The 27,550-nt window shown below is 38.9% G+C and overlaps 2 protein-coding genes across 7 annotated transcripts; both read left to right on the top strand.

Annotated features, from left to right (window-relative positions):
• Nucleotides 1–1,317: 1,317 nt before the first annotated feature.
• Nucleotides 1,318–10,762, top strand: LOC122869707 (type I phosphatidylinositol 4,5-bisphosphate 4-phosphatase-A-like). Its single transcript, XM_044182939.1, has 7 exons — nt 1,318–1,607; nt 3,509–3,690; nt 4,494–4,600; nt 5,953–6,064; nt 6,242–6,294; nt 6,450–6,540; nt 8,232–10,762. Exons 1-7 carry the CDS (start codon nt 1,505–1,507, stop codon nt 8,373–8,375), a joined length of 792 nt encoding a protein of 263 aa, XP_044038874.1. The 5' UTR covers nt 1,318–1,504; the 3' UTR covers nt 8,376–10,762.
• Nucleotides 10,763–13,691: 2,929 nt separating this feature from the next.
• On the top strand, nt 13,692–27,107 carry LOC122869682 (serine/arginine repetitive matrix protein 2-like). 6 transcript variants are annotated; one of them, XR_006376381.1, is made up of 10 exons: nt 13,703–14,108; nt 17,544–18,801; nt 18,895–18,962; nt 20,238–20,299; nt 21,159–21,406; nt 22,181–22,566; nt 22,778–23,632; nt 24,382–24,498; nt 24,606–24,727; nt 24,806–27,107. XR_006376381.1 is itself a non-coding variant. In XM_044182904.1 (6 exons), exons 2-6 carry the CDS (start codon nt 17,631–17,633, stop codon nt 22,804–22,806), a joined length of 2,052 nt encoding a protein of 683 aa, XP_044038839.1. In that variant the 5' UTR covers nt 13,692–14,108; nt 17,544–17,630; the 3' UTR covers nt 22,807–22,948. The 6 variants fall into 6 exon arrangements, 2 of the variants coding, with proteins under 2 accessions (XP_044038839.1, XP_044038838.1); XR_006376380.1 differs by having other exon boundaries at nt 17,544–18,837; XR_006376379.1 differs by having other exon boundaries at nt 13,704–14,108; nt 17,544–18,962.
• The last annotated feature ends 443 nt before the right edge of the window (nt 27,108–27,550 follow it).

Raw genomic sequence — 27,550 nt, 5'->3', positions numbered from 1 at the left:
CAACTGATGCTACTTTACAATTATACACAACATCTCAGAGGGAAATATACTAGTACTTTTTACTCCACTACATTTATTTAACTGCTATATTTACTAGTTACTGTGATAGAAGACATATTAAATATGATGCATTGTTGTAGATTAAAGGCCCCACATAGCCTCACAGGTGTTTTCAGTAGAGTAGACCTGCTCAGGTTGGAGCTGCGAGAAACTCTGCTGGGATTTACGTGAGGTCATCATGTACTTGTGAGACTGATAAAGTTGTAAATTGCCCCGCAACAAAACAGAAGGTGTGGTTTGGTTGCTTTTTCGCATCTTTATAATCGAACAATGAAGTTTAAGTTACCTTATTAGTCTTTCATGAATGTGTTACGTGTATTGGCACTAAAGGTTTTCCATACGGTCGAATCTGTACCTTCAGTATATTGTTTTATTGTACATAGTAAACTAAACCCATACCTAGACCAAATATGATGTTAAGTGGTACTAATACACATGTTAAAGACATAGCAAAAAGCAGATACACACACACATCACACACAGGTGTTAAAGACATACACAGCAACTGATGGATCTGAAAAATAAAGTAGGCAGGCAGGCACTAAGTACAATAAAAAGGGGAACGCAGGATGCTTCTATTCATTTGTTCTCGGGCTCGGGTTTATCTCTTGTGAAAGAATAAACTCTATTGCATTGAACTCTGTCTCCAGTGCCTTCTTTGAGTCTCCGGTTTTTGAGTTATTGGTAAAATGCTGGAGAAGGAGTCCTGACGTCTGGGCTCCCGACCTCCTACATCACCCTGAAGTCTCTATATGTTTTATTATCTTATCTTGTGTGCATAAGATTAAAAAAATATATCGTCTTGCGGGACCTTGAAGGCTCCATAATTTAACACTCTGAAAGGGGCCATTTTGCATAGCAAGTACTCTTACTTTTGATACTTAAAGTACATGTTGCTGGTAATACTTACATACTTTTACTCAAGTAACATTGAATGCAGAACTTTTTCTTGTAACAAAGTATTTTTACATTGTGGAATTGTTACTTTTACTTAAGTAAAGGATTGGAGTACTTCTTCCACCACTGACGGAAACGAAGGAAGCTGTAATTTAATCTAAACCTCGCAGTATCCTGCTTGAAAAGGGTCTACACCCCCAAGTAAAGGACGCTTTGTATTAGTATTTGAACGCGGCCCTGACTGTCAAACAATCCAACCAATCAAGCAGCGCCTTTGAACCCACCCATTCCAACCGAGCTCTCTCATTGGTCGAGCGCGCTGTCCATCACAGCAGTGACTCAGATCACAGTCATGTGACAGATGTTTTTGTTATTTCGCTTCCGCCTTCAGCTTTCTCGCCGTGTCATGTGGATGTCAAAGACCCAAACTGACAGGCTTTGGGGTTGAAATTTCCTCAGCTACTCTTCCAGAAATCTCTCTCGGTGGTCTGAGGGCTCTCAGCCGCAGCAAAGACTCGTTTCAAACGGCCGGGGTCCGGTGGGAGCGATGGCGGACGGGGAACGGTCGCCGCTGCTGTCCGAGCAACACGACGGGACCAACGGCTTCTCTCCCGGGGTCAGCTCGCATGGATACCCGTCAAAACCACAGAGTATGTCAGCTGTTTCGTTTGCAACCCTAGCCAGAGCGACACAGACATATTTATAGACATATTTATTTGGAACAGCCACAAAGACAATTTTAGTTTGTATTCAGGCTGGAGATTGTCGTCAACTTGTAAACAAACGTTAGCTAGCTTTAGTTTAAGTTTGCAAGCTAGCTAGCTAGCAGATTGGCTAACGTTAAATGTAAATAATGTAGTTAACAGACACAGGGATTCAGCAATTCACTTTACACACGTTTTATGTTTTGTGAATTAAGTTTACCAACATTTTAGGCTGCCACCATGTAGTGACAACGATCTCAAATATGCGCACACCATAGAAGAAATGTGAAGCTGATGTTTGGTAAATAAAATGGGCTATTTTATCAAAAACAATGACACGCACGAAACTGATTTGTGGTCAGTTTGGTTGGTGGTTTGCATCGTGGACAAAAGGTCAAAGTTCAGCCAGGCTCTCTATTTGCTGTAACAAAACCTTTTGAAATTTGAGTACATCTAGAGTTATCTATATCTATTATTTATCTTAGTTGATTAAGCGATTAGTTGATCAACAGAACATTCATTTTTAATAAATAAAGTCATGTATCAAGAAAAAACAGTTTCCAATCGCAGGTTACAGCTTCTCAAATGTGAGGATTTGCTGCTTTTCTTATATCATTGTAAATTAAATATCTTTTGGTCTGGTAGACGGACAAAATATGCAATTTAAGACATCACATCGTGCTCAGAGAACATGTGAAGGGCTTTTTTTCAATATTTCCAGACAAAGATATACATGCACAGATGAATCAATAATGAAAATAACCAGCCATAATTCAGTTTCAAGTAGTTAAGTATTCTAACATTGTATCCAGGCTTGCCAAAGACTATTTGCCTCATTCCTTATTTGATCTTGTAACCTCTTTTTTCTGTCTTCCTGTGTTGTTTCTTATTAACTGTGAACTTAAATCTTCTCTTTCACACTCAGCTTTTATCCCTCCTTTCTTCCCTTCCTGTATTACCCTTGATAAAGTTTGGCCTTTGGATGTGCCACTCACTGATTAAGCCATGTTAACTGATAAAACTGAGTTTTGTTTGTGTACCCACTGTGTGTCCTGATAAACAGAGCAGATTGATAAAACTGGTGTACAAAGCATTATAGTTATCATATTGTGAGCCCATACACACTTTTCTGGGAATGACCAAAATGTTCCTGTTGTATCAAAAACTGAAGTAGAGGAGCTGCCATCAAACGCGTGGTCAGATACCAGGGTTTACCCCAGCAAGCTTTTGACATCCTGTTTTGTGATCACTTGTCAAAATATTCACATTATTCAAAATATTTCGCATCTGCAATGTTTTTCCATCAAGGTTATTGTTTTGTTTCATAAAAGTGCATTCATTTTTTTATGATGTTAGTGGAAGTGGTCTTTGTTTCAGTCAAGGAAGCCGGTCCCTAATTTAAATTAACATTTTGCAAATGTTACTTTTTTCATGCAAAATTGTTGTACAGCTGCTTGTGTTTAGACAGCATCTAACATTAGAGAAGTTTGGTTTCTTTTATAACTAGCAACTAAATAACGATAAAGAGTCTACAGCCATGCTAGTGGCTCTGTGAATGGCGCTCTCTCTAAAGCAGGCAATGTTTACCATGCTCACAATCTTTGTGTAGTGTGTTAGCATGCTAACATTTGCTAATTAGCACAAAACACAAAGTGCAGCTGAGGCTAATGGCATTTCTATCCTCAGAGCAACAGCGCTAGCAAAGCTAAAAAAAAAAAAAAGGTAAAACATTCACATTTCTCAAAGTTTGGTATTGAAAAATCATTTTGGTATTGGCACTGAAACTCAGGTACAGTAAACATTACAGTAACTAAACAGTTTTTCCTCCTGGTTGCCTCTCTCTCCAGGTTTGGCGCCGTTCCCCAGCTCGGTGGTACCAGGTGATGCTCCACCCCCCTATTCACCACAGGGCAGCCCGGACAGCAGCAGCGCTCCGGTCATCAGCTGCCGGGTCTGTCAGAGCGCCATATCTGTGGAGGGCAAGACGCACCAGCATGTGGTGAAGTGCAGCATCTGCAACGAAGCTACGGTGAGTCATGCAGAGGTGGATTCAGACACAGTAGATGAGTCTTCTTCAGTGTTGTATCAAAGGACACTGGACCAGTGGATTCGGCCTCTGACCCTCTGTTGCTCACAGCTTCTCTTTTGTCCACATTTTTTCCAGTTTATGTGTTACAGTGTATTGTGTAACATCGCTTTACCCATGAACGAGAAACAGTATGCAGCAACTCAGCTGTTCAAAATGTCTTTAAAAATATTAAGTTAATATTAGCATTACCTAAGCACCATTTTGATGACTGCTCTGTTGTTTAGTTCTCTCTTTGCTTCATTGAAACACTTTGTGTGCTAATTTCAACACTGAAATACAGGAATCAGTGTTGTATTTTTCTACATTTGTTATATACAGTTTTTATTTGCTGCCTCATGTTTGTTTTTGCTGCTGCAGCAGTTCAGTTTTCCCATAGAAATATGTAACATTTTTACCTAATGTTAGAAGCTGATTTATCAACATGTAATCACATAACACATCAAAAAAGATTTGTTAGCTTTTTACCGTGTTAGAAATGCTTTCACAGATCTTAAAGCATCTGAAGGTTGAGAACGTTGTTCTGAGTGTCACGTTTCACCGACCAGACATTGACAGTGTCTCAAATTTCAAAGTCTTTCGTCTCATCTGAGAAGATGTGCAGAATTTCTGCCGATGAGATCAAAATATAACCACTGAGAACTATTTTAGAACCCCAAAATGGGGAGAAATCTGAAAATGAAAAAGGGTTTAGTTTTAGGTTTCTTATTCTTCTCTCCTTTGTCTCTTCATCGATCTCTCTGTAGCCGATAAAGAACGCTCCTGTTGGAAAGAAGTATGTCCGCTGTCCGTGTAACTGTCTGCTGATCTGCAAAGTCACGTCGCAGAGGATCGCCTGTCCAAGACCATACTGGTGAGACGGAGAAACAGTGTGGGATCGTTTTTCGCCCATCTCAGCTTTGGCTTGTAATCACACCATCTGTGCAGAAGAAGCCATTCATCTGTCATCCATTCAGCAAAATACAGTCATGGATGAGATAGTGTTAATGAGCTGCAGTTCTTTTGAAGTCATTCTACTGGTACAGCGGGCCCGAGGGATTCTTTTAATAGTTTTCTTTTATCTTTTATTATTTGAGCTGCACCAGAAAAGAAAGGTTTTTGCAAAAATTAAAACATCTTATCAGCCAAAATCTCATTGGAGCAACAGCTGGACTGTATCTCGTCTCAGGTATAAATCATCACAGCTGGGTTGCTCTTGTTATTGTACTCTATATCTTTGCATTAAGTCTTTTCAAACAGACTTTGGAGCTGTCAGTGTCTCACCAAAAACGCACATTTCTCAGAGACAATGGCGAAAACTAGATTGGATGGGTAACAACACTCTTACAGGAAAATTACTGGAATTTTGATCTATTAGTTTCTACAAAACGTAAACATAACATTGATATTTTATTACCTTTATAAAGTTTTTATGGCGAACTTGATAGCAAACTTATTTAAACATCCAGCAGTTATGGTGTAACATTATCAGTCATTTATAGTGGTGTTTCTGTCCACCTGACGAATGTAATTCCACTCCTTTTTAGCTCTATTTTTGTTCTCCACCAACTCCTGAGAAAAATATGTCTCTTCAGCTGCTAAATGCTCCACTATGTTCACCAGCTAGATGCTAACTTTGTCTGTCTGTCGTTTGGTGCTGGGCAGGTAGTGTACAGAGTTTATTTTGCCGAAAACGTCTGCCTGCTGTCGGGAATGATGCTGAAGATGATGCAGAACAATAACGCTCAGGCCAGAAAACCAAATCAATGAGCTGTAAGAAACTAAAACGCTCAGTAGAGCTGAGTGGAGCTGCAGACGTTATTACAAGCGACGCCTTTCACATTAAAGTAGTCATGTGATCCATTGTTGACATAAAATATAGATTAGCAGCTTTAACAAAATAAGCCCACATTCTCAAATGTTTGTTGTCTAAACACGAGCAGCAAGAAAACGAAAAAATTGGCCTAAATACAATACAGTCTAAAACTGACAAAATTGAGGATTGATACCCAGCTCTAGTGAAAAGGGTCAGGATCCAGTAAATAAAAAAAATATGGATGCATAAAAATCAATTGACTTTTCTCACACTTGTATCTTATACAGTTGATGTGGAAGTGGTCAGGGTTGTCTTGAATCTGAATCTGATCTGAATTTACGTGCAAGCCCCACCAGCTTTTAGTTGTTTAAAATGATCACTTTTTTTTAAACTGTTTTTTTTTCTGCCAGTAAACGTATCATCAATCTGGGACCAGTTCACATCGGCAGTGACAGTCCTGAACCAATACATCCGCCCGTTGGCATCAGGATCATCTGTGGACACTGCTCCAATACATTCCTGGTAGGACGCAAATACACACACACACACACACACATGGATACGGTACATTATAACTGACAGTGCAAGTTTCACTTCTATATTTTTTTTAATTTTAATAACACATCTACAGTTGTTACAGAAAGATTTGCTGATGAAGCTTTCTGCGATTTCATACTGACGTTTCACTTCCTCTTCCAGTGGACAGAGTTTTCAGACCGGACCTTGGCCCGATGTCCACACTGCCGAAAAGTGTAAGTACCTCAACAGTTCTGTGTGTGTGTGTGTGTGTGTGTGTGTGTGAGAGAGGTAAAGAGGGGTAAACCTCTTTCACCTTGTCTTGTGATAAAACAGTCCCACAAACAGTTTTGTTTTGACTATTCAATATTTTTCTGGCTTTTATGTCCAGCTCTTCTATTGGTCGGCGGTACCCCAGGAGGAGGAGCCTGCTGTGCTTCCTGCTTTTCGTAGTCCTTGCCGCCTCCACTGCAGGACTTATGGTTCGTGTCTGTGTGTGTGTGAAGACATTTGAGTAATGATAGTTTCATATTTATTCAGAATAATTTCTAAAATGTTGGTAAAACAAACTGAAGTCTTGATTTTGTGTGGATGAAAATGTGGTTGTTCACATGTGATAGATTATATCAGAAATATGATTTACAATGAGTCTTCAGGACATGTAATCAGTTTAAACATGTAAAACTTTGTAGAAAAGTTCCGTACATTTTTATTCATATATCCCGGTATCACAAATCACAAATTTGCCTCAAGGAGCTTTACAATCTGTACAGCGTACAACACCCTCTGTCCTTAGATCTGCTGTTCGAATAATTTTAATAATTAAAAAAACTTTAACGGGAAAAAAAATAGTATTTAGTCTCAAAACTGTTCTTTAGATATACTTTATGTTTTAAATTATTTGTCTTGTGACTCCTCAAAATGTAGCAGTGTCTACTTGTGACCCCGAATCTCAGCTTATGGCCTTGGTGTGGATGTGAGAAATCAGAAGTTCAACCAAGAGTAGAGACCGAAACCTGGTATTAAACGGGCCCCCGAGACTAAAGTATTAAAGACCGTAGTGTTGAAAAGCTCTGACGTTACCATTTCTGCTCTCAGTATGTGAGACGATAGATTTCCTACTTATTTAGGCTACATAAACGTTATCTTGCACCTTTTATCTCAACAGCTCCGTTTCTAATTTGCAATAATTTAAGACATTCATCTCTGATGCATTTTCGCTCTTCCTAGTCCAAAAGAGGTGTCTCTCAATGCTCGTTGCCACAAAGTGCAGCAAGTCTTTTACATGTAATGGCAGAAACACGAGCAAACTTTTGAAAAGTGCATCACATACAGGCGGAGAAATGCACAGTTTTCGACCGCCTAGCTCATAGTTCACCTCTGTTGCCTCGTCCACCTCAGGTATGTTATGTATGCTAGCAGCCTAGAGCCCACACGGAGTTAAATTATACAAACATGGGTCAATGATTGAAAGTAACCATTAGCCAGCCGATTGTTTAGCTATAAATATGGGTGCGTTTCATAACAAAAAGAACTGTATCGATACGCTGTATCGGATCGATAAGCTGTATTGGTAAGAGTAGTAGTAAGGCAAGGCAATTCAGTGCTTTACATAAAACATAAAAGGCATCAAGAAAAAATGTAAAAGCAACATAAGAAGACATTTAAATACAATTAAAATAAGATAAAACAGGAGAGTAAAAGTTACAGCGCAGTGTAAGAAATGAATCAAAAGCCTCAAATTTCATTTAACAAAAGGCAGCAAACAGAAAAGTCTTCACCCTTGATTTAAAAGAACTGAGAGTTGCATCAGACCTGAAGCTTGTTCCAGATATGTGGTGCATAAAAACTCAACGCTGATTCTCCGTGTTCAGTTTTGACTCCTACCTGTCCCAGACAGAGAGGTCTAGTAACGATCTTAACCCATCCCTAGCAAAGAGGGATTTTTCAATTTCATATTATTTCATTTAATTCATTTGTAGAGGCCTAAAGAGGTGAAAGTATCCTCTTTAGGCCTGACACATCACAAGGAGAAAAAAACAGAAAAAGATAGATAAATAGGTATTTTTCTTATTCCTTTAATCCTCCTGTGGCCCCCCAGATTTCTCTTCAGGTTGGATACAGCTACTTCAAAAACTTTGAACATCTTTTGCATGTCTGTCTCTGTGTTCAGGCTGGTACGTGGAAGCCCGCCCAGCACGCTAAAGGGATCTACGTTTCGTGGGTGCTGCTGATCCTGCTCGTTCTGTTCACCATGGCAAGAACCATCTACTGGAGGTGTCTGAAAATCAGCGAGCCCATATCCAACATCACGTAGAGAGAGAGCGAACGAGAGAAAGGGCTTTCCAAAATCACAGAGAAAAAGAGAGGAAGGGAGGGGTGAAGGGAACAAAAGATACAGAAGAGGTGTGAGGAGACAAAGAGAGAGGAAGAGATGCAGCTAACAAATTAAAAATGAAGCTCCACAATATATGATAACGTATGGTACCAACTATGACATGGAGATTTTTCATTGTCTCCAATGTCTTCTTCACCATCACAAATTGGGGGTGGTTGTTACACGTTTGCAAAGAGGTTGGGCAGGTGAGGGTAGTTCGAGATGAAGACGGACAGATGTATAGGCTGAACAAAAGTGAGCAGGAAAAAATGTATTTCAAGTATTTGTTTTTGACTCGGTAGTTTTCTTTTATGTTGGACTAATATGTTGTTTCAAAGCCTGATGGTGCTATTTCTCAGCTGGAGCTGCCAGCAGCTGTTATGTTCACAACAATAATATTTAAACAGATGCATTTTAAATGTTTGTGCCCCAAAACTATAAGGGATCAGAGAAATGAAATAATAATTAAAAAAGTAATGAGATTCAGGTAAGCTGTTACCAGTTGAGCCCGGATTGTATGGATAGATTGAGGGATTAATGCAGTTTAAGTTAGCTTTTAAGTTATATAATCATACCAAATGTGGGTAACAACAATAATTAATCCTAATCAAACTGAGCATGTTGAAGGGATGAAACAAGATGCTTATTTTTTGTATTTTAAATGAACTTCAGTCCAACCTTTTGACTTAACTCTTCATTCTGTGTCACTTTTGTTATTCTCTATGTAAATTTAAAAAGAAAGAGTAAAGAGTTTCGTTCCAAACTGAAGTAACCCACCACTGAATCCCACATTACTGCTTGCAAAATGATAAGAACTATAAAATAAAATAAAATAAATGACGCTCCCCTTTTAAAGGAATATTTTGACATTTTGGGAAATACGCACATTCGCTTTCTTGCTGAGAGTTAGATGAGATCGATGCCACGCTCACATCTGTATGGTAAATATGCAGCTACAGCCAGCTAGCTTAGCTTAGCAAAAAGACTGGAAACGGGGAAACAGGTCACTAATATTATCTCGTTTGTTTGAAACTGAAGTGCAAAAACAACAAATTGTGCTTTTACTGGGTGTTGTGTGGGATTATTTCTTGTTTGTTGGTTTTGTTACCTTTGGACAGAGCCAGGCTAGCTTTTTCCCCGTTTCCAGTCTTTATGCTAAGCTAAGCTACCCGGCTGCTGGCTGTAGCTCCATATTTCATGTTTCAAATTTTCCAGTAAAATATCTGAAAATGGGAACAGAGACCTGAAATAAATGGCAAAAGCAACAGTATTTACTTTCTGCAGAGCATTAATTAGCAGGTGAATTAGTGGATGAATCCATAATTATTCACCGTATGAATTTCTCACTAACAATAAAGTACTAACAACCTCTCATTTACCACTTAAAGTCAAATTCATATTTTAATTCAATTTATACAAGAAACAACATGCGTTTGTTCATTAAAAGCTGTAAATGTTTTGTTCATGTAGGAAGGCCTTCCATCAGTCTGAGGAGAGTTTATGTTTGAAGTGTGCAAATTTGACAAGATATTATTTGAAACATGCGTTTAGTAAGTATAAAGAAAATAAACGAAGGCAACAAGCAAAGACAAAAGAGGTGGAAGCTGGTAAAGAAAGAAGATAACATACATAATATGATGATGGAATAGAGGATGTACATGGGGACATGTTTAAATCAAAAGACAGGCATTAATTCAGAGTAAGTGTCTTTTTAATTTTCTTTGCAAGTCTCGTAGCATGACAGCGTTCAGATCATCTCACACGGATTTTGGGGCATTTTATGTTTTGTTTCATTTGATAATTATTCACATCAAATGTTCTGGACTGACAAAATGATACTTTGTCCAGAGTTAATCTTCTAACCTGGACTGGAAATCATACATCAACATATAAGATTTCAGAAGTGAACTCTTCTTATTCCGCTAAATGCTTTTTAACTAAAGTTTTACCTGTTGGAGTCACTGATAGAAAGCACTCGAAGCACACAGAGGGAATTAATTATTTATCTTCTCTCTTTTTAATTCACATCCGTCTCATTTGAAGCAAACTGAATTGAGCTGACACACTAGTAAAACCTGTTCGTGTCTCTTTGTTGAAGTGTAAATATATTCAGTGGATGTTGATTATTTTGGACTGTACAGAATTATCAGAGCTGTTGCTTCCCCCTCGTGGCTGATTAATGTAAGTTCCCGCTGACTGTGAAACATGTTGCACTACACTGTACTGATGTACTACTACTGTATTTTTTTGTCAATATTATTCTGGTGGATGGTTTGTTGTTGTTGTTTTTTTGTATATTGTGAAGCAAAGTAATACTTTTAACAAGGCCCTCTGACTCAAATGTCTCTTTCTTTTGCAATTATAGTTTATTTAGTTTAGTTTTTGGGGATTTCTGTCAATGAATTACTGAAACATCACTGAATATTTAGTGTTTCGGATACACAGTCTACACAGGAAAATAAACTAAGTTGACAGTGGACCTTCTTAATAAATTATGGCCCCTATCGGTCCCATTTGTGGCCCCTGACAGCTAAACCCTCATGACCAAAAGTTGGTGTTATTTGGTTTTAACAGTAAAGTTAACTCTTCGGTTACCTGCAAAGCTGTAAAAGGTACAAATAATCCCGTTTGTTGTAGCCTGTAAGCAGATTAAAACAAACTAAAGCAAATGCTAATTATATAGAATACTTGAACATGTAATAAATATGTAATAAAATGAGAATTTTTTTAAAACAAATTAGAATGAATATTTGTTTAAGCAAGTGTACTGTACATCCTAATTATCTATTTCAATGAAGTAATAAATCAGGAATTGATCTTCATCCAATATCTACTCTATTATTTAATGCTTTACAACTATAAAATTAAATTGCAGTATTTGTTTTGATATACCACACTAGTAAGCCTTATTTTGACCACCATCATGCTGTTAATATGATTGTTATGTTTGTTGCTAAATGTGTATAAGGAGTTGGTAAACCAGGCTTTTCTTTTTATGTACGTACCACTGAGAAGCACCATTCGTTCAGGCAGTGAGGGAGAGGACACCTCTTTAAATAATACTTTATTGAAATTATACAAAGGGAGAAATCAAACAAAGTCATCAGAGTAATAAAGTGTTCTTTGTCTTTTCAGTTCAGTTACAATTTGTTTAATGGCTGACTTGGTGAAGGACCACTGCACTGTGTCGTCTTCCATATTTTTGACAAAAGAGCTCCACTTAACCACCGCTCGGACTGCTGGTCTGCCAACTGATACAAGCCACATAATATCTCGTTTATTTTCTTAGAAATTTTTTATTAAAAAATATTTTTAAAACATACCTGGGAGTCAGATTCGTCAACATTTTTGTAGGGGGAAAACACTATCATATAAGCTAGTATATATTTTTTTACTGGGCATTTCAAACCAATCAATATTTAAGTGTGTAAACTTGAAATCACTATACACAAGTTTATAATGCGTTCCCTGCACGTCCTTTTTTTGTTGGTCCAGCCCAGGGCTTCACCAATCCACGGTGCCTTTCTTTAATAATGTTTTTACAGAAAACTATCTTTAGTTTTAAACCCAGGCCGATAGCACCAAGGCCGCCATCTTTTTTACTTTTGTACAGTAAATTCCTTGTTACTTCCCTGGTGGTTCCACACATAAAGTTGACTGCAATTTTCTTTATTGTCTGTTCTTTGGGAGGGAAAACAGTTGCTAGAAACAACAATTTAGACAAAACAATATTGTTAAAATTCTAGTTTTGTAGTTGGTTGGTTTTTTCCCCCCATTTCTGTAGTTCATCTTTTATTTCCCTTTCCTTGCCATCCCAGTTTTTTTCATAGCAGTTTTAATTACTTATTTGCACACCTAAAATCTTCATGTTATTTCTATCCTGAACATTAATTAACACAGGTCGAGTGTCATTCCTTCCAAACCAGACTCCTTCTGTTTTGTTATCAATTCATTTTGCACCGGATACCTCTTCACATAGCTGAAGGTGTTCAAGTATTATGTTCATTTTGGCTCCTAATTATAACAGTAACATCATCAGCATATGCCAAAACAACCACCCGCTCCCCAGTATTAGTTCTGGTGCCACTGTCATCATCAAGACACCCAATACATTTTAGAGTGCTTTTCATTACACGATCAACTTTATTCCCATAAAGACACACACCTTTTCACTGTTGCATCTTATAAAGTTTAAGCTACTGATTTTAAATAGCCTATACTGGAACTATTTAATATTAATGTTGCTGGGAGAGCGCATTGTGCTGCTGATCCAGCCAGCCGCTAAAAGACAAAAAGCGGAAGTAACCCAGAGACTGAAAAGATGAACTTTCTCATACGTCGAGCAACCGCAAAAAGGAGGAAGATGACTGTGTGTGTGGGTGAAACTGATAGACAGGATGTTAAAAACAGCTATAACCTTTCTGCATATGTGACTGAGAAATTGTTCTGACATGGTTCAGAAAGAGGAACTTGGTTTTTTGCTTACGTCGATTAGGTTTGTGTTCTCTGTATAACCAATGAATCTGCATTGCTTAGTTTTTGACCATATATGTTGTAGAAGCCCTGCCTGTTGTTAGATTTGGTGACACCCCCCGCCCCGCCCTCTGCTCCGTTGTATAAAAGGAGGAGTAATTCGGAGGGGAGGGAGGCCTTCTCAGACTCTTTAGGTTTTTGGAGCTCTTCTCCTTTTTGTTTAGACTTTTTGGCCGTTTTTACATTTTGTAGCTTTTTTAGACTTTTTGTTTTGTTTCTTTACTCTTTTTATTCTCTTGCCTTCTGTCTCAAAGTGCAACAGTTCTCTAAAATGTTGACTTGTGATGGATAAAGTTGACAGATTTATTTATTTTGCTATGTAAAAATATAAAACAAATTATAAATAGGTATATAAATGTGTGAATAATTGAATAAGTAAATTAATTAATTAATATATGAATGAATACATAAATATACAATTGTATAAATACATATAAATTTATAAATACATGCACAAATTTAACCTTTATATATTTAATGTCTCATCTAATTTGTGATTTATTTATTTATGGTGACAATTAAGCATAAAATTACATAATTATTTAATTATTCATTTATTTAAGCATTTAATTCATTAGTTGCATATTTAGTTTCGGCCCTTAAAACCCTCCATTCTTTTCTGGCAAAATGATTAAGCATCTAAATCATAATGAATTGCTTTAAAGTAGCTGGGGATGCAGATTCAGATGCAGGATTCAAATTCTAAGAGACTGATAAACTGAGAAAAAGAAGATTTGTTGATCTGATTTTTGCTTAGATAGCAGGTACTTTCCACCCTGCTTCTGTGTGACCAGCTCTTTTTACCTTTTTCAGAAAACAGCTCACATAGATCATGCATGCATTCTCTCTATAACCAATGAGAAGCTTTGAATTCAGTTTTTTTTTTGGATATATAGGAAGAAAGCCCTGCTGTGCAGCAGGCGTGGAAATCCTCTCAGCTCCACGGTATAAAAGGAGTAACAGTGAGAGGGAGAGAGAACACGGAACAAGAGCTTGGAGAGACAGCACGCTTCATTTTTTTAGTCTATATGGGATTTTGTGAATAAAACCAAGTAGATCATTTGATCTACTGAAAGACAAATACCTTGTCTATTTTGATCTCTTTCATCTTTCATCCAAGGCTTCTTCAACAAAACCTCGGTAAGGCCCCTTGTCTCTACATTTTTTTTAAATATTAGAAATACTAATCTTGGCCCTCAACAGAGGGAATAGCATTAGGAAGAGGGACACCTAGAATGAGGGGGGTTTACCTCCCTCTGTCCTTTGGCTCAGATACTGATAACCTCTCGGAGGAAAGAGACCTTTTTAACACATATCGATATTACTAGGCCCCCGCAAGGTGCTTAGAGACACTGGAGTTTCAGTATTCATGAATTTGGTCACCTAAGCACGGGAAAAAACAAATTAGAGAAAGAAAGCTAGACAGATTGAACCACATGAAAGTCAAACTAACTCCAAGAAGGCATTTGTGTTGCTCAGAAGCATGCCCAGCCAATGAAACTAAGCGAAAAAGAACAATGCTTAAGAGATGATAAGAAAAAGAACATTCGTTGATCTGAATTTTACTTCGATAATGGGGACTTTCCACCCTGCTTCTGGTGACTAGCTAGTTTTACTTTTTTCAGAAAACAGGAACATACAGAAGCACTGAGAGGTAAGTGAGGAAAAAAAATTCTGGTGATCCATTTTCTAAGTCTGATCTAAATAGTTTTTCTAAATTAAGTTTAATTTAACCAGGATAATCTTACTAATTTTGTTTGTTTATTGATGCCTTGCTCATCAGCACACATGAGAGTTTAAGATGACAGGAACAGTTTTTTAGATGGTCTTGCTAGGACCTCAAAATCTTAGCATTTTCTCATGTGTTTTTAGGTGGGAATTTTAAAATTGTTGTTTAACATTATTAAGGCTTTAATAGCAGCATGTTTAGGAGGGTGTGTTTGCTTGATTGACAAGTGTCTCAGCTCATCACACTCATCCTTGGTGGTTGCCGCTTGCTTGATCCACCACTGCTTCACAGTGTGGCTCAAAATTAGTACATAGTAGTTGTAGATGTACTGATATGTATCCTGAAATAAACATTACCATCATTACAGTGTGGTGTCCTGTATTGCCTTGAAGCAAGCTGTGGACAGGCAGTGAAACAACAGAAAATGTAAAACCCAGATACAGATATGATAAGCCTTTATTGATCCGCAGAGGGGATATTCAGTTGTTGCAGGAGCACAAGAACAGAAATAAGTACAGATAAATTGAGAACAGTTTAGACATAAATAATAAGAGGTATATGAAACTAAAATGAGAATATAAATAAAAATAGAAACTATACGAGAGCAGTTAGAGTCAAAATTTCAAGGCAAAGTGACAGTGATGTGATTAATAGCAGCAAAGTAGCAAACAAGTGTAGTATATGTGAACAGCGTACACCAGACTAATATATATTATTATGTAATGATACTTAGTGTTTGTCTATATTAATATAGAAATATAATATAGTATATATGCAATAAAACAGTATGAAATTAACATCATATAGCACAGTATAATATAGTATGAGGTAAAATGTAGTAATATAGTATATTACAGCAATATAACAGATGATCAAATATAATATATAGTATAGTATAATATATAGTAAATAATAAATATAATGTATAATAAAATGGGAGAGTAGTGTGTGTCCCGAGTGTGGCAGTCTTTATGTGTTATGTAGACCAACAAAAGAGAGTAAGCAGGTAGCAAAAGTAATTTTATTTACATTTTAATGTTTTACAATAACAGAGATTAGAATAAAACCTGGTAGTATTAAACTAGTGTTACAAAAACACTAGAAAGTATATTTTAAAGAAATTAAAATATATTCTAGTAGTTAAAGAGTGCAAACTAAATAGTTGTATCCGACAGAGTAGCCTATTCAAGCCAAGAAGGAGGACAGAAAGCTAGTGCTGTTACCCCAAACTCCGAAGAGATGGCAAGTCATGTATCTCACGTGCTGCATGAAATGTTGGATAGAGGGAGACATAGCCTTGGCGAGTGTGACAATAGTCAAAGTGTAAATACAGATGTATCCTACGGTTACAGACAATGGGAATTGGGATGATGAAAGTGTGCAGGGAGATCAGCTGTTTATTCCTAACCAACAGGTGCAGGTTTCCTCCTCATGCCCCCTATCAACGCCCTCACTCATCTCCCCACCACCGGGAGTGGACTCTCTACCACCAGTGCCAGCCCCTGAGTATATATATATATATATATATATATATGCTGAGTATATATATGCCGCATAGGTAACTGGAAAATAAATGTCATGAACTCCAAGGTAACAGATTTTAAGCCCCCAACCCAGCATGGCATGTTGTTCTTTCAGGCCAGGTGCTATCTCGACAAAGGAGGTATAGGTTCAGAAATAAGACAAAAAGGAGGGGAAAACCTCCAAGCAGAGTGCAGGCATTGGCTGGAAGAGATAACAGCAGGCAAAATTCCCATTGGGGAGACTTACTAGACCCCACGACCCAGCACCTGACTATGGCCTTATCGGGCACATAGTTGTGTACTATAAACATGAGGTTCCTATGGGTCTTACCCACAAATGAGCTCTGGAAAAAATAAACGAGTTGGGTTTATGATCAATATGCCCTGATTAGAGAAATACAAGACAAACCCTCACAAAATAGACCCCAAACACCCTTCCTGGCTCCACCTCCAGGACAAATACCCCTGGCGCCAGGTTTGAACCTGGGCAGTATACCATCACCCCAAACCAACAACCCCCAAAGGGGACAGACATCCCAAACAGAACCTGATCACCAGAACCCCTTTTTTCAGAGAAATATCTCCAGTCACTAGCTATGTGACAGGAAAATCCAGAGTCCCTCCTTTTTTATTTTCTTTTTTTATTGCACAATAAAGTGATTACAGAACAAGTGAAGACAAGTACAAGGACACATAAACAGCCAAAAGAGATTATACATAGCAAGACAAAGACAAACAACAAAAACAAACTGAGGAATATAACTTGAGTCCAAACTGGTGAGTATGACACACACACATCCATCACAGCAAAAACTGTGATGGATGTGTGTGTGTCTTGAGGTAATATGAGATATATACAGTATATATCTACACATAAATACCCATATACATATATTGTACATATACACATATCTATAGGCAATATATACATTCATACATACATATTTCCTCCAGGGAAAAGTATTGGTGTTGAAATTGCAGTTGTGAGATGTTAAATTTTGCTTTGTCTGTCTGTTGGTGCCAAACCTCACCAGAGATGAGCGTGGAAAGGAAATGAATAAGTTTGTCTGTTCTGGATGTTTCATGTTAACAGCAGTGACTTTGTTTTCTCCCTCTATCTGTGCTTTGTTGCTTTTGCCTCCTCTGTTCTTTCTTGCTAGTGAAGACCAGGAAGTAAAACAGATGGAATTAATGTGTATCCAACAGGAAGCACCAGAGTGGATAACTCAAGACAAGACCTTCCAGATGATGGATTTTACCCATCCAAGAAGCTGAAGTCCAGTCTCATTCGATAACCCCTTCCTTTGTTCTTTAACTTTTCAGCTTTGCATTGTTATCGGAGCGTTGTGCCACCCCTCCCCGACTGCTGCGGCCATCAATCTCCCAAACCTTCTGAAGATTGCGAACACCATGTCCCATCCTCTGTATAACCCGTATGCCTCTGGGAACCAAAGTTCCACCCAGGGGCAGTATGGACTCCCCAGGATACAGGCAGATAGGGACCCTCGGATGGCATCTCGCCTTCGACCTGGGTCCAGCTTCGGCTCTTCTGGAGGTTCTTCTGCGACTCCTGCCAACTCTGGGGGAATGTTCTCTGCCTCTCTAGGACATAGACAATTGGACGTTGAAAATGGCAGTAGCTCCATGGATTGGTCATCTAAATTTGATTCCTCATCTGCTTTGTCTAACTCTGCAAGCGGTGGTAACAGTAGGTTTAATGCCTACACCTACACCTCTGAATCAGCTACTAACATCCTTCTGCACTTTGGACTTGAAAAAGAGGACTTGGAACATCTCATCTCCATCCCTGAAGACCAGATCACTCCTGATAACCTGCCACTCATTTTGCATCAAATCCGCATTCAGAAGGCAAAGAAAACTACAACAGCAGTTCAGCCCAAACCCTATCCCGAACCCCAACCTACCAGAAGCATGAGTGGAATGGACAGTCACAGTTTGAGTAGTTCTGGAGGGGCAGGGATGCGCCAGAAAGAAATGTCATCAGCTTATCTCCAGCCGAGTAAAGTGATTGGAGGGGTTGGGGAAGAGAATGGAAAGACCAGTGGCAGTAGAAATAACAGTGGTGGGAGTGGAAGTATGTTGCTGATGGACACTTATGATAGTAGCAGCCACAATCGAGAACCACTACAAAAAAATATGATGGAGGTGCAAAGCAGTGCCTTGGGTCCTTCACGTGACCAGGCAAGTCCGGTTACCAGTCTCAGCTCTTCGTACAGTTCAGTACTGAGCTCTGTGGCTCCCCCAAGCAATGATCCGACCAAACGATTGCAAACCCAACCAAACCAGACTTCCCAAACAATCCTCAGCTCTCTCTCTCTGCCAAAGAAAGACACAGACATCAGAGTTCTCAAGTCTGAAGCCTCCAAATCTGTTCCTTTGAAAGAACCAGAGGCAGATCGCCAGTCACCGGCCATTGGCAGTAATGACGCCAGTGGCACTAAGAATCAGAGTATAATTCAAGGACAAGGGTCAATGGTTGCTGAGCAGATGAAAAAGCAGCAGCCAATGCAGCAGACCCAGCAGCAACAGAAGCAGCAGACACATGAGCAGACGCAGAAGCAGCCAATGCAGCAGACACATGAGCAGATGCAGAAGCAGCCAATGCAGCAGACACATGAGCAGCCGGTATCGCAGACGGGGCAAGTCTCCAACGGTCTGCAAATGGCGACCACGATGCATGACTATGCGGCGGACTCAAACAAAGAATGTACTCATATGAAGGTGAGTGGAAGACTGCCCTCTGTTCTATCTCCCTTTAGGAAATGGTGGGTTGTTTATTGAATTGAATTTGTTTCATTTTTTATTTTGTGGGAAAGTACTGATTTTGTGGGCAATACTATCTAGCCTAGTTGAAAGGATTTTTGTAAAATATTTTTCGAATTTTAATGGATCAGTAATGACTATGAAATGCTACTAAGAAGCCTGCCACCACATATAAGCTGTGTACCATTTTGCAAAACCAAGCTTGGATTGCAAACTTTGGGAGAGATTGTTTAACTCTGTTAAGTCAAGTCAATTTTATTTATGTAGCCCAATATCACAAATCACAATTTGCCTCAAGGGGCATTACAATCTGTACAGCATACAACACCCTTTGTCCTCGATACGAATGAAGAAAAACTCCCCCCAAAAAAACTTTTAAACAGGGAAAGAATGGAAGAAACCTCATGAAGAGCAACAGAGGAGGGTTCCTTCCCCCAGGACAGACAGACATGCAATAGATGTCGCGTGTACAGAATAGATTCACAACAGAAAATAGTATATATACAATAATGATGACAAAATGTAGATTGTGAAACATAAATGAAGAAGATCCAGGAGGACAACTGAGTAGCTTCAGTGGATGCCAGTCACAACTAACTGTTTATTATCTGTAATTCAAGGTTACAGTGTCTGATTAACATTGACTTAAAACTGTTAGACCATTCTGTCTAGTTTAGAGAGATCAGAGTCATTGGTGTAACAGCCAGTGCTAGATTTACAGTTACTAATGACTGTTGCATAATTTCACAAATCTGAAGAACAAGTGCATCAGAGGATGATGGAAGATGGCGGTTTCCTTTTTGTCTCTGTTTTTTGGCTTTTGTCCCACAGTGTATATTCATTCCATTTAAACACAACTTTTTATTTACTGTTTGCTAATGTCTCAGCTCCTCAGTTGGGTTGTTCCTGTTTTTTGGATGACTGCTGTTGGTTGAAGATTTAAAGAAACCAGATAAATATATTTTTCTTTTGTAGACTTGCTCTTTTAATATCAACACAATCTGTGACTTGTACGTACAAGAGCAGAGAAATGGAATTGGACACTTGGACTCAACAGACCAAAGACGAGACACAAACTTTGGAGATTTAAGGAAATTATTTTAAGGCTGCTGTAATGTTGAATAAAAGATGTGTGTTGTCAATCACAAACATGGCAGTTGAGATATTGATGCTGATAGCAGTTTTGATGATAAAGAGGCCTATCTAAATGCTCTATGTCTGTTGTTCTACTAGGATTGGATCTCCCACCAGAACACCAGCCTTCACCTTGAGAACTGCAAACTCTTCCGAAAACAGTCAGTCGTCTTTCTTTTAACTGTCTTGTCAATTTGAGTTATTTTTTGATAATTATTGCCTTTTTTTCTGAATACTTTTGGGGAATGGCCACAAGGGTTGCACCAAAATACCGTAGAGGAAACACTGGGCAGAAAAGGAGAGTTCCTCAGGATTGTTTGTCGCTGACTTGTACTTTTGGTGCTACCTCTGCAGCGCGTGACACAGCCGGCATAGCTCATTGCTAAGGGCCTCTACAGCACTTTGACGTCCTGCAGTAGTTAAAACGTGTACCTTGAAGGAGCTTTCTTGAACCCACGTTGTTGTGAGGCTAGTGTAACTTGTGCTAAAGTTCATAAATTCTTTAAGAATGGGTTCTTCAAGGTACCTCCTTTGGTTGTTCTGTAGTTAAAGTCTGCAGAATCTGCACAATTCCTCAATATCCTTTGACTTTAGAAGTATCACCCGTATACAACTGCTCCTTCCTGTATTGCAGCAAAGTTCAGTTTTATATCACAGCAGTCTGAAGACAGACACAGTTTTAGCCACAACATGTAAAATATTACTGCAATAATATAAAAACAAGCTCACTACAGTTGATGACAGATCTTTTGACAGTAGCCATGAGGGAAATCGGACCGTGTAACCAGAATTTCTGGCATACCAAAAATCCAACTGACTGAGAACCAGATTGCCGATCACGATCGTCACTCAGCTCCAGACCTGCGATTGAAACATCTGCATCAACATCTTTGGCCTCTTTGGATTTGTCAGTCACCCCTTTGAGAAAGCTAGATTTGCTGTTAATTATTTAATTGCAATTCTTTAAATTATCATTAGATTAATTGAGTTAGAAACTTATTTCATCCCTACTTTCATCAGGTCTCGTTCTCACTCCCCACGATATGACCGCCCATCCTTCTCCTGCTATCGGTCAAGTTCAAGGAGCCCTGAGAGGAGGAGCGGTAAGAGGCGACCATCGCCGAGGAGGAGCCGTGAGAGACGATCATCGCCGAGGAGGAGCCGTGAGAGACGATCATCGCCGAAGAGGAGCCGTGAGAGGCGATCGTCCACAGAGGTTTCATCCCCTCAACGAAAGAAGTCAAGGCGTCGTGAAATGTTGAATGGGGGTAAGCAGAGACCATTTCAAGATCTGCAGTTTAGGGCAGCAACTACAGATTATTTATTGATTAATCTTTCAGCTTGCAAAATCCAAGCATATTCAGTTTACCACTGTAGAAGATGAAGGAAAGCAGCAAATATTCACATTTGAGAAGCTGCAACCAGAGAATGTATGCATTTTCTCATAAAAAATGACTCAAAACGATAAATCAACTATCAAAATTGTCGCCAATTCATTTTCTGATCGACCAATCGATAAATCGACATTTGCCTAAATTGACTGACAGCATTCAAATGCTATACAGTTTAACGGGTAGAATAATAAAGAATCACAAATTAAAGGAAATATTAAATGAAAAGAGAGAAATAAAAAATACAATCAACACGTTTTTCCTTAGTAAAATTAGCATAATAAAGACCATGTCAGCCGTCTTCACCAAATGGTTTTTTAAGGTTTGAAAATTGCATTTACTTTTTGCTTGCCTACAAGGAAGAAGAAATGCTTCTTACATATGTACAGCTATGTATTGTGTGTAATTTTTACTGCACTTTCCAGTGGTTCAGATGCAAATGTTAACTTGTAAGCCAAGTAGAAAACATTTCCCAGAGAAAAGATGGTAACAGCTTATGAAGTAACAAGCAAGAAAGCTGAGATCACTTTACGATATTTTGAAAAGTAACTCTACATTTCTTCATCTTACAAACGGGACTCTGTATGAGACTTTGCAACCACCAAAATGCTGCAGCTCTGTCTGACACTCTGTTCCTCTTCGTCCCTCTAGCTGTCCAGTCTCTGTCACAACAGTCTGACCTGGATGCCGTGGTTAAAACTCTGGCTCCTGCCTTACTGGCCGAGCTACTCAAGATGAAGGTCACCTCATCATCATCATCATCCTCCTCTTCCAAAGAAGGAAAACAGTCTGCCCTACAGGCCTTGGTTAAAGCTCTAGTTCCTGCCTTACAGGATGAGCTAGTCAGGATGAATGCCGTCTCATCATCATCATCATCCTCCTCTTCCTCATCTCCTCCCTCTGTAGGAAGAAAGAGACTGTCTTCTGCTGCCTCTTCCTCCTCCTCCTCCTCTGCAGATAAGGAGTTGACTTCAAAGCCCTCTAAAGCAAAGCCCAGCCTGCAGAAGAGCGAAGCAAATTCTTCCACAAAGATGAAGGTTGGTGTGTGTGTGTACCAGGGAAATTTGGCAACAAACTGTCATCTGTCATCTTTCTCCTTCCTGTCTTGTGTCTCTATCTCATTTTTCTCATTAAAACCGTATCCACATAACACATTGATCAAAGATGGGAGCATTCTACAATGTGTTTTTGTGAAACAGCTGGATACTGTCCAGGACACAGATCACTAATGTGCTGCCTTATCCCTAGACCAGTACCCGCGGGGGAGACAGGCCTGACCATGGCAGTCCCCACACATCTTCTACCTCCTGGATGGAAGAGGATTTTCCACAACTATGTTCCACCACCCCTACCAGCACTGATGGGAAACAAAGGGGAAGAACGCAACCTGCAAATACAGGGGACGCCGTCCCTGTCCCTGAAATATCTAGACTTGGGAGACAAGAGAACCTGGCCACTCCTGGACCAGAAGACGGCTGTTCTGAGCCGAAGGAGTTGCTGCCCAACTTCTCCGAGAGCGCCCCCCCTCCTGCTCAGCAAGGCCCCGTCGAGGGCTTTAAACAGCGCCTGCAGCTGTACAGCTTCAATCATGAAAAATTCAGCTATACTCAGCTCTCGAATCCCAGAGCCTGGCAGCATATAGCCTACGCCAGACCAGGATGGATACCAGACCACCTGCCATATCTCCAGCTTGACATACAGTATTGGAAACTCAAGGCTAAGAGCACTTTTGTCTCCACTCGCCCCCCTCCACATGGACAACGTTCAAAGAGGGTGGCCTGTGTAGTAACCTGTTACAACCACTTCAAAGGCCCTTGGTGCGAGGTACAGTCCATGAATGGCACCATTATCTGTATCCTCGCCGCCACTCCACAATGCACTCCTCCACCAACCGCCAGGATCCAACCTCTGATGTGGCACTGACCACCGGAGCAGAATGAAAGAGAGGGTGTTCGCAGAGGGCAGAGGCCAAGAGTGAATTCAGCGTTCGGTGCTCTCTACCCAGCAAGCAAACAGGGAACTAAGCCTAAGAGACTGACAAACTGAAAAAACAGGCTCTTCTTTTAGCTTTGCTCATAAAACAGGAACTTCACCCTGCTTACGGTAAATCATGCATACTATGTAACCATTGAAAAGCTTTGGATTCAGTTTTTAACCATATATAGGCCTGTCTTAGGCCAGGCGTGGAAACCTGTCCTAACACTGAGCGGGGACAGAGAACACGGAAGAAGAGCTTAGACAGACTGAGGCAGCACCTTTCACAGGAAACCATGTTAAATCAAGGAATAGCAAGCTTAACATTTTTTACACTGTATGGGATTTGCTTTAGGAATGATTTGCATATTTTTGTGAATAAAACCAAGTAGATCACTTGATCTATTGAAAGACGTACTTTGTCTATTTTGATCTCTTCCATCCTCTCACCCAAGGCTTCCTCAAAGGCCCCTTGTCACTATAGTTCTCTAAAATGCTAATCTTGCCCGTTATAATAATTTCCCACAAATTTTATTGAGAAGGAAGGATGGAGGGCTTCCTTCTTCCTCCTCCTCAGTTCTTCTGACAAAACAAGTGAGATGAACTGTCCTAAACCCTCCAAAATGTATTTTCCTACCATAGAAGACAAACAAAAGTAACAAATTCTCATATTGGAGAAGCTGGAACCAGTGACTTTTTGGCATTTTTGCTTGAAATATGACTTTACACAATGAATCAATTATCAAAATTGTTGCAGATTGAGCGATTAATCGTTTCTTCTCTACTTACATTGCAATGCGGATGGAAAAAACAGCTGTTAATGTGTGATTGTTGGGCTAATGTGATTTTATAGATTGTTCTTTCCTTCTCTTCTTTAGTTGTGAGTAAACGGAGGAGGGAGCTTGTTGGACCTGAAGCAAAGCGATCTCGTTCTCAGTCTCCTTGTGTCACTGCCGACTTCAAACTGCCAGCTTTTAAACCCAACAACCCCCTTGGTGAGACACACACACACTAACACACTCCTATTTTATTTTAAATCAACAAAAGATGCAAATGTTTTGTGACTTTCCTCCTGTTTCACTTTCACCGTCTCCCTCTTCAGGTCAGGAGTTCGTGGTCCCCAAATCAGGGTATTTCTGTAACCTCTGCTCTGTTTTCTACCTGAACGAGAGCACCGCCAAGGACCTCCACTGCAGCAGCCAGAGACACTACGACAACCTGCAGGTACACACAAACACACACACAACATTAAACACACTAACACACACACTTGGCCTTACATTGTTTACGTTCTTCTTTCAGAAACATCACCAGAAGCTTCGACAGAAACCATCAAGAAGTTCAACACAAAGTTCTCAAGGCTCCGTTTCTGATTGATCCTGATTTCAACTACTGATGTTTTTATTTATTTTTTGTTAAAAATGTGAAAACGATGAAGCCGGACAAGTGAAACATCTGCAGCTTTACAAACCACTGCATAGATAATCCACGTTAGTCATAGTTGCGCCTTGTTTCATGTAAATGATATCAATTCTACATCTACCATAATACCTAATAAATATTTTAGCATGAATTGCCCCATTGGGATTCAAACTCCACCAACTCTACAGTTTTGGTGCCTTGCTCTGCCCACAGCTGGAGTTTCCACTGAAGAGACGAAAGCATCAGATCTGTGTGGAGCAATGAGGAGACAAACAGAAATGCCACATTTCCACTGAGTTTCTACATCATTTTACTTCATCTTGTTTTGCCATTTTCTTCTGCGATGGTTTAATGGCACCAAACTGGAGAATTAGCGCTGCTTTATCTCAATGCGCTCAAATCCTAATATTCGAATAACAGTATTGGACGGAAACACGTAATAATTCACATTTTCTTTTTTCTTTTTTTTTTTGGAAATTGGTTTAAAATTTGCACTACATTTGGATGTAAACTTAGAAACTTGAGCTCAGATTTAGAAATCTGCTCGATTGCTTTACGGCATAAAACAGGAAGAGGGCGCCGTTCCTCCAGATCAAACTGAGTTCGAGCTTTCAGAGTTGCTGTTAATGGAAGATAGTAAAATACATCACTTTCATCATTGTTGACACTTTTCTGAGAAAGATGGCAGAACAGGAAGCAATGTGGCTGATGGAAATGATGTGGTCATAATAACAGTACTTTCTTAACAGTTTCTGTTCATTAAATAAATCCTCTTCACCCTGGTCTCATTTAGGTAATAAAGGTATTCTCTTATTGCATAATTAAATCTAATAACGTTTTGAGCACCTGTGAATTTTGTAGCACCTTTTTCACGGATGAACTGTTACTCTGGGAGCTCATTAACTTGTTTTTTAAATTGTATAAATGAAGCTGAGAATTTCATCTTGCACATGATGTAAAAAGTGATGTTTTCTTAACTTAACTGTTAGACAAACACTGGCAGACATTTTGTTACTCGACAATGTGAAGACGTTTTCTTATTGTTTCTAGTTTTGGAGGGAATTTTTCACGTGAACAATAATTTACTTAACTGTCAAAGTCATTAGGAATCATAGAGATTATGTTATGGGATGTCTTTTGTTTTTCTTTCCTTTTGAAACTGTATTAATATTTGCCTCTGAGATGTAGTGAAGTAGAAGTATAAAGTTGCATAAAAAGTACCTCGAATTTGTACGTATGTCAATATTTCCCCAAGAAGCTCATTAAGAGGCTAAATGTAATGTAAAACTGTGAAATGTTTCTCCTTAAAGTGGCGTGTTTTCAAAGGAACGATAAACTACTCCTATGATGTATCCCTATTCTCATTTCTCAGGCTTTTTATCTCCAAACTTGCTCACTCAAATGTCTCACATTCAAGCCTTCAATCACATCTTTTAAATTATTTAAAATTTTGAAACTTTTTAATGCAAACATGAAAATAACTGGGCCAAATAACTTTATTTTAAGATGCTAACATTGCCATCAGCAGACACACTTTACCCAATTTCATTCCCTCAAATACAATTATTGTATTTAATTTTTTATTGCAACTTCCTTCTCCCCTCCCTTTGTATCTCAATATACTTTATAGTGACTATTCACGTTGGTGTATGTAGCATTTAGTACCTTTAATTTTAGTTTTTTCATGCTTCATTTGTATAGATGTTCATAATATAGTAGGCCTATTTTAGTTTTTTAAAAGTGTTTTATCAGTGCATCTGTTCTTGAGTTTATGGGAGGGAGGTGGGGTATTAACGTATTCTTGCCTAGTTCCTTCATATCAGTAGTGAATGTTCAGAGATCTTGACAGAAAGGTGACAGAAACTGGCAAATCACCACCCATAGGTGGTTTTAAATACTATTAATGGGCTAAATTAAATGTCTTAACTGAATTTCTGTGAAAATAGCGCCACTATGTGGCAGAATATAACCTACTGTATTTAACCTAAGGGTTAAATACATGACTAATACAAACCTACTTCACATAAATTGATGCGACATCACATAATATTAACAGGAATAACAGTGCCTTTTATTTTAGTTTTTTTCATGCTTCTTTGCTTTTTCACAGCAACCCTTAGTCATTACTGTTCATTAGTGCATGTTTGTATTAGTGCATGTTTGGAAATAAAATTTTCTTTCATTTCTGTGTCCTTGGTATTCAAATATTACCTTACTGAAAGTATTACATAACAAGACTAATGATGAAGTCTGTGGACAATTAAGAAGATATATAACAATTATGAGGTTAAGGGTTAAAAACATGACAAATATATTGTCATATTAACCTCACATAAATTGATGCGACATCACAAAATATTAGCAAGTATAACAATTCAATAAGTGTCAATTTTGTGTGACTTATTGATTAATTGATCATTTCAGCTCTAGTGTGAATTTCTCAATTTATTCAAATTCTCATTTCTTAAATACAAACCCTGAAGGCTAGACACCAAAACCGGAAGTATATGATTTTGTGTACAGTTTAGAATTCCTTCCTACCTTTTGTTTGTTTGTTTTGTTTCGTTTTTCTTTGGCGCAAATCAGTTTTCACACAGTAGGTGGCGGGTATGCACCTTTAGAGTT

This window comes from Siniperca chuatsi, linkage group LG22, assembly GCF_020085105.1.
Source record: "Siniperca chuatsi isolate FFG_IHB_CAS linkage group LG22, ASM2008510v1, whole genome shotgun sequence".
In the NCBI taxonomy this organism is placed as follows: domain Eukaryota; kingdom Metazoa; phylum Chordata; class Actinopteri; order Centrarchiformes; family Sinipercidae; genus Siniperca; species Siniperca chuatsi.
Note: the sequence above shows the minus strand (reverse complement) of the source record. Positions and strands in the feature narration are given on the sequence as shown.

What these genes read in the sequence shown, in the direction of transcription:
- LOC122869707 (XM_044182939.1), top strand. Translation starts at nt 1,505, where the DNA reads ATGGCGGACGGGGAACGGTCGCCGCTGCTGTCCGAGCAACACGACGGG. An exon ending in ACTGCTCCAATACATTCCTG is followed by an intron (nt 6,065 to 6,241) that starts GTAGGACGCAAA and finishes TTCCTCTTCCAG; the next exon opens with TGGACAGAGTTTTCAGACCG. An exon ending in TGTCCACACTGCCGAAAAGT is followed by an intron (nt 6,295 to 6,449) that starts GTAAGTACCTCA and finishes TTTTATGTCCAG; the next exon opens with CTCTTCTATTGGTCGGCGGT.
- LOC122869682 (XM_044182903.1), top strand. Translation starts at nt 17,631, where the DNA reads ATGTCCCATCCTCTGTATAACCCGTATGCCTCTGGGAACCAAAGTTCC. An exon ending in AAGAATGTACTCATATGAAG is followed by an intron (nt 18,963 to 20,237) that starts GTGAGTGGAAGA and finishes TTGTTCTACTAG; the next exon opens with GATTGGATCTCCCACCAGAA. An exon ending in ATTCTTCCACAAAGATGAAG is followed by an intron (nt 22,567 to 22,777) that starts GTTGGTGTGTGT and finishes CCTTATCCCTAG; the next exon opens with ACCAGTACCCGCGGGGGAGA.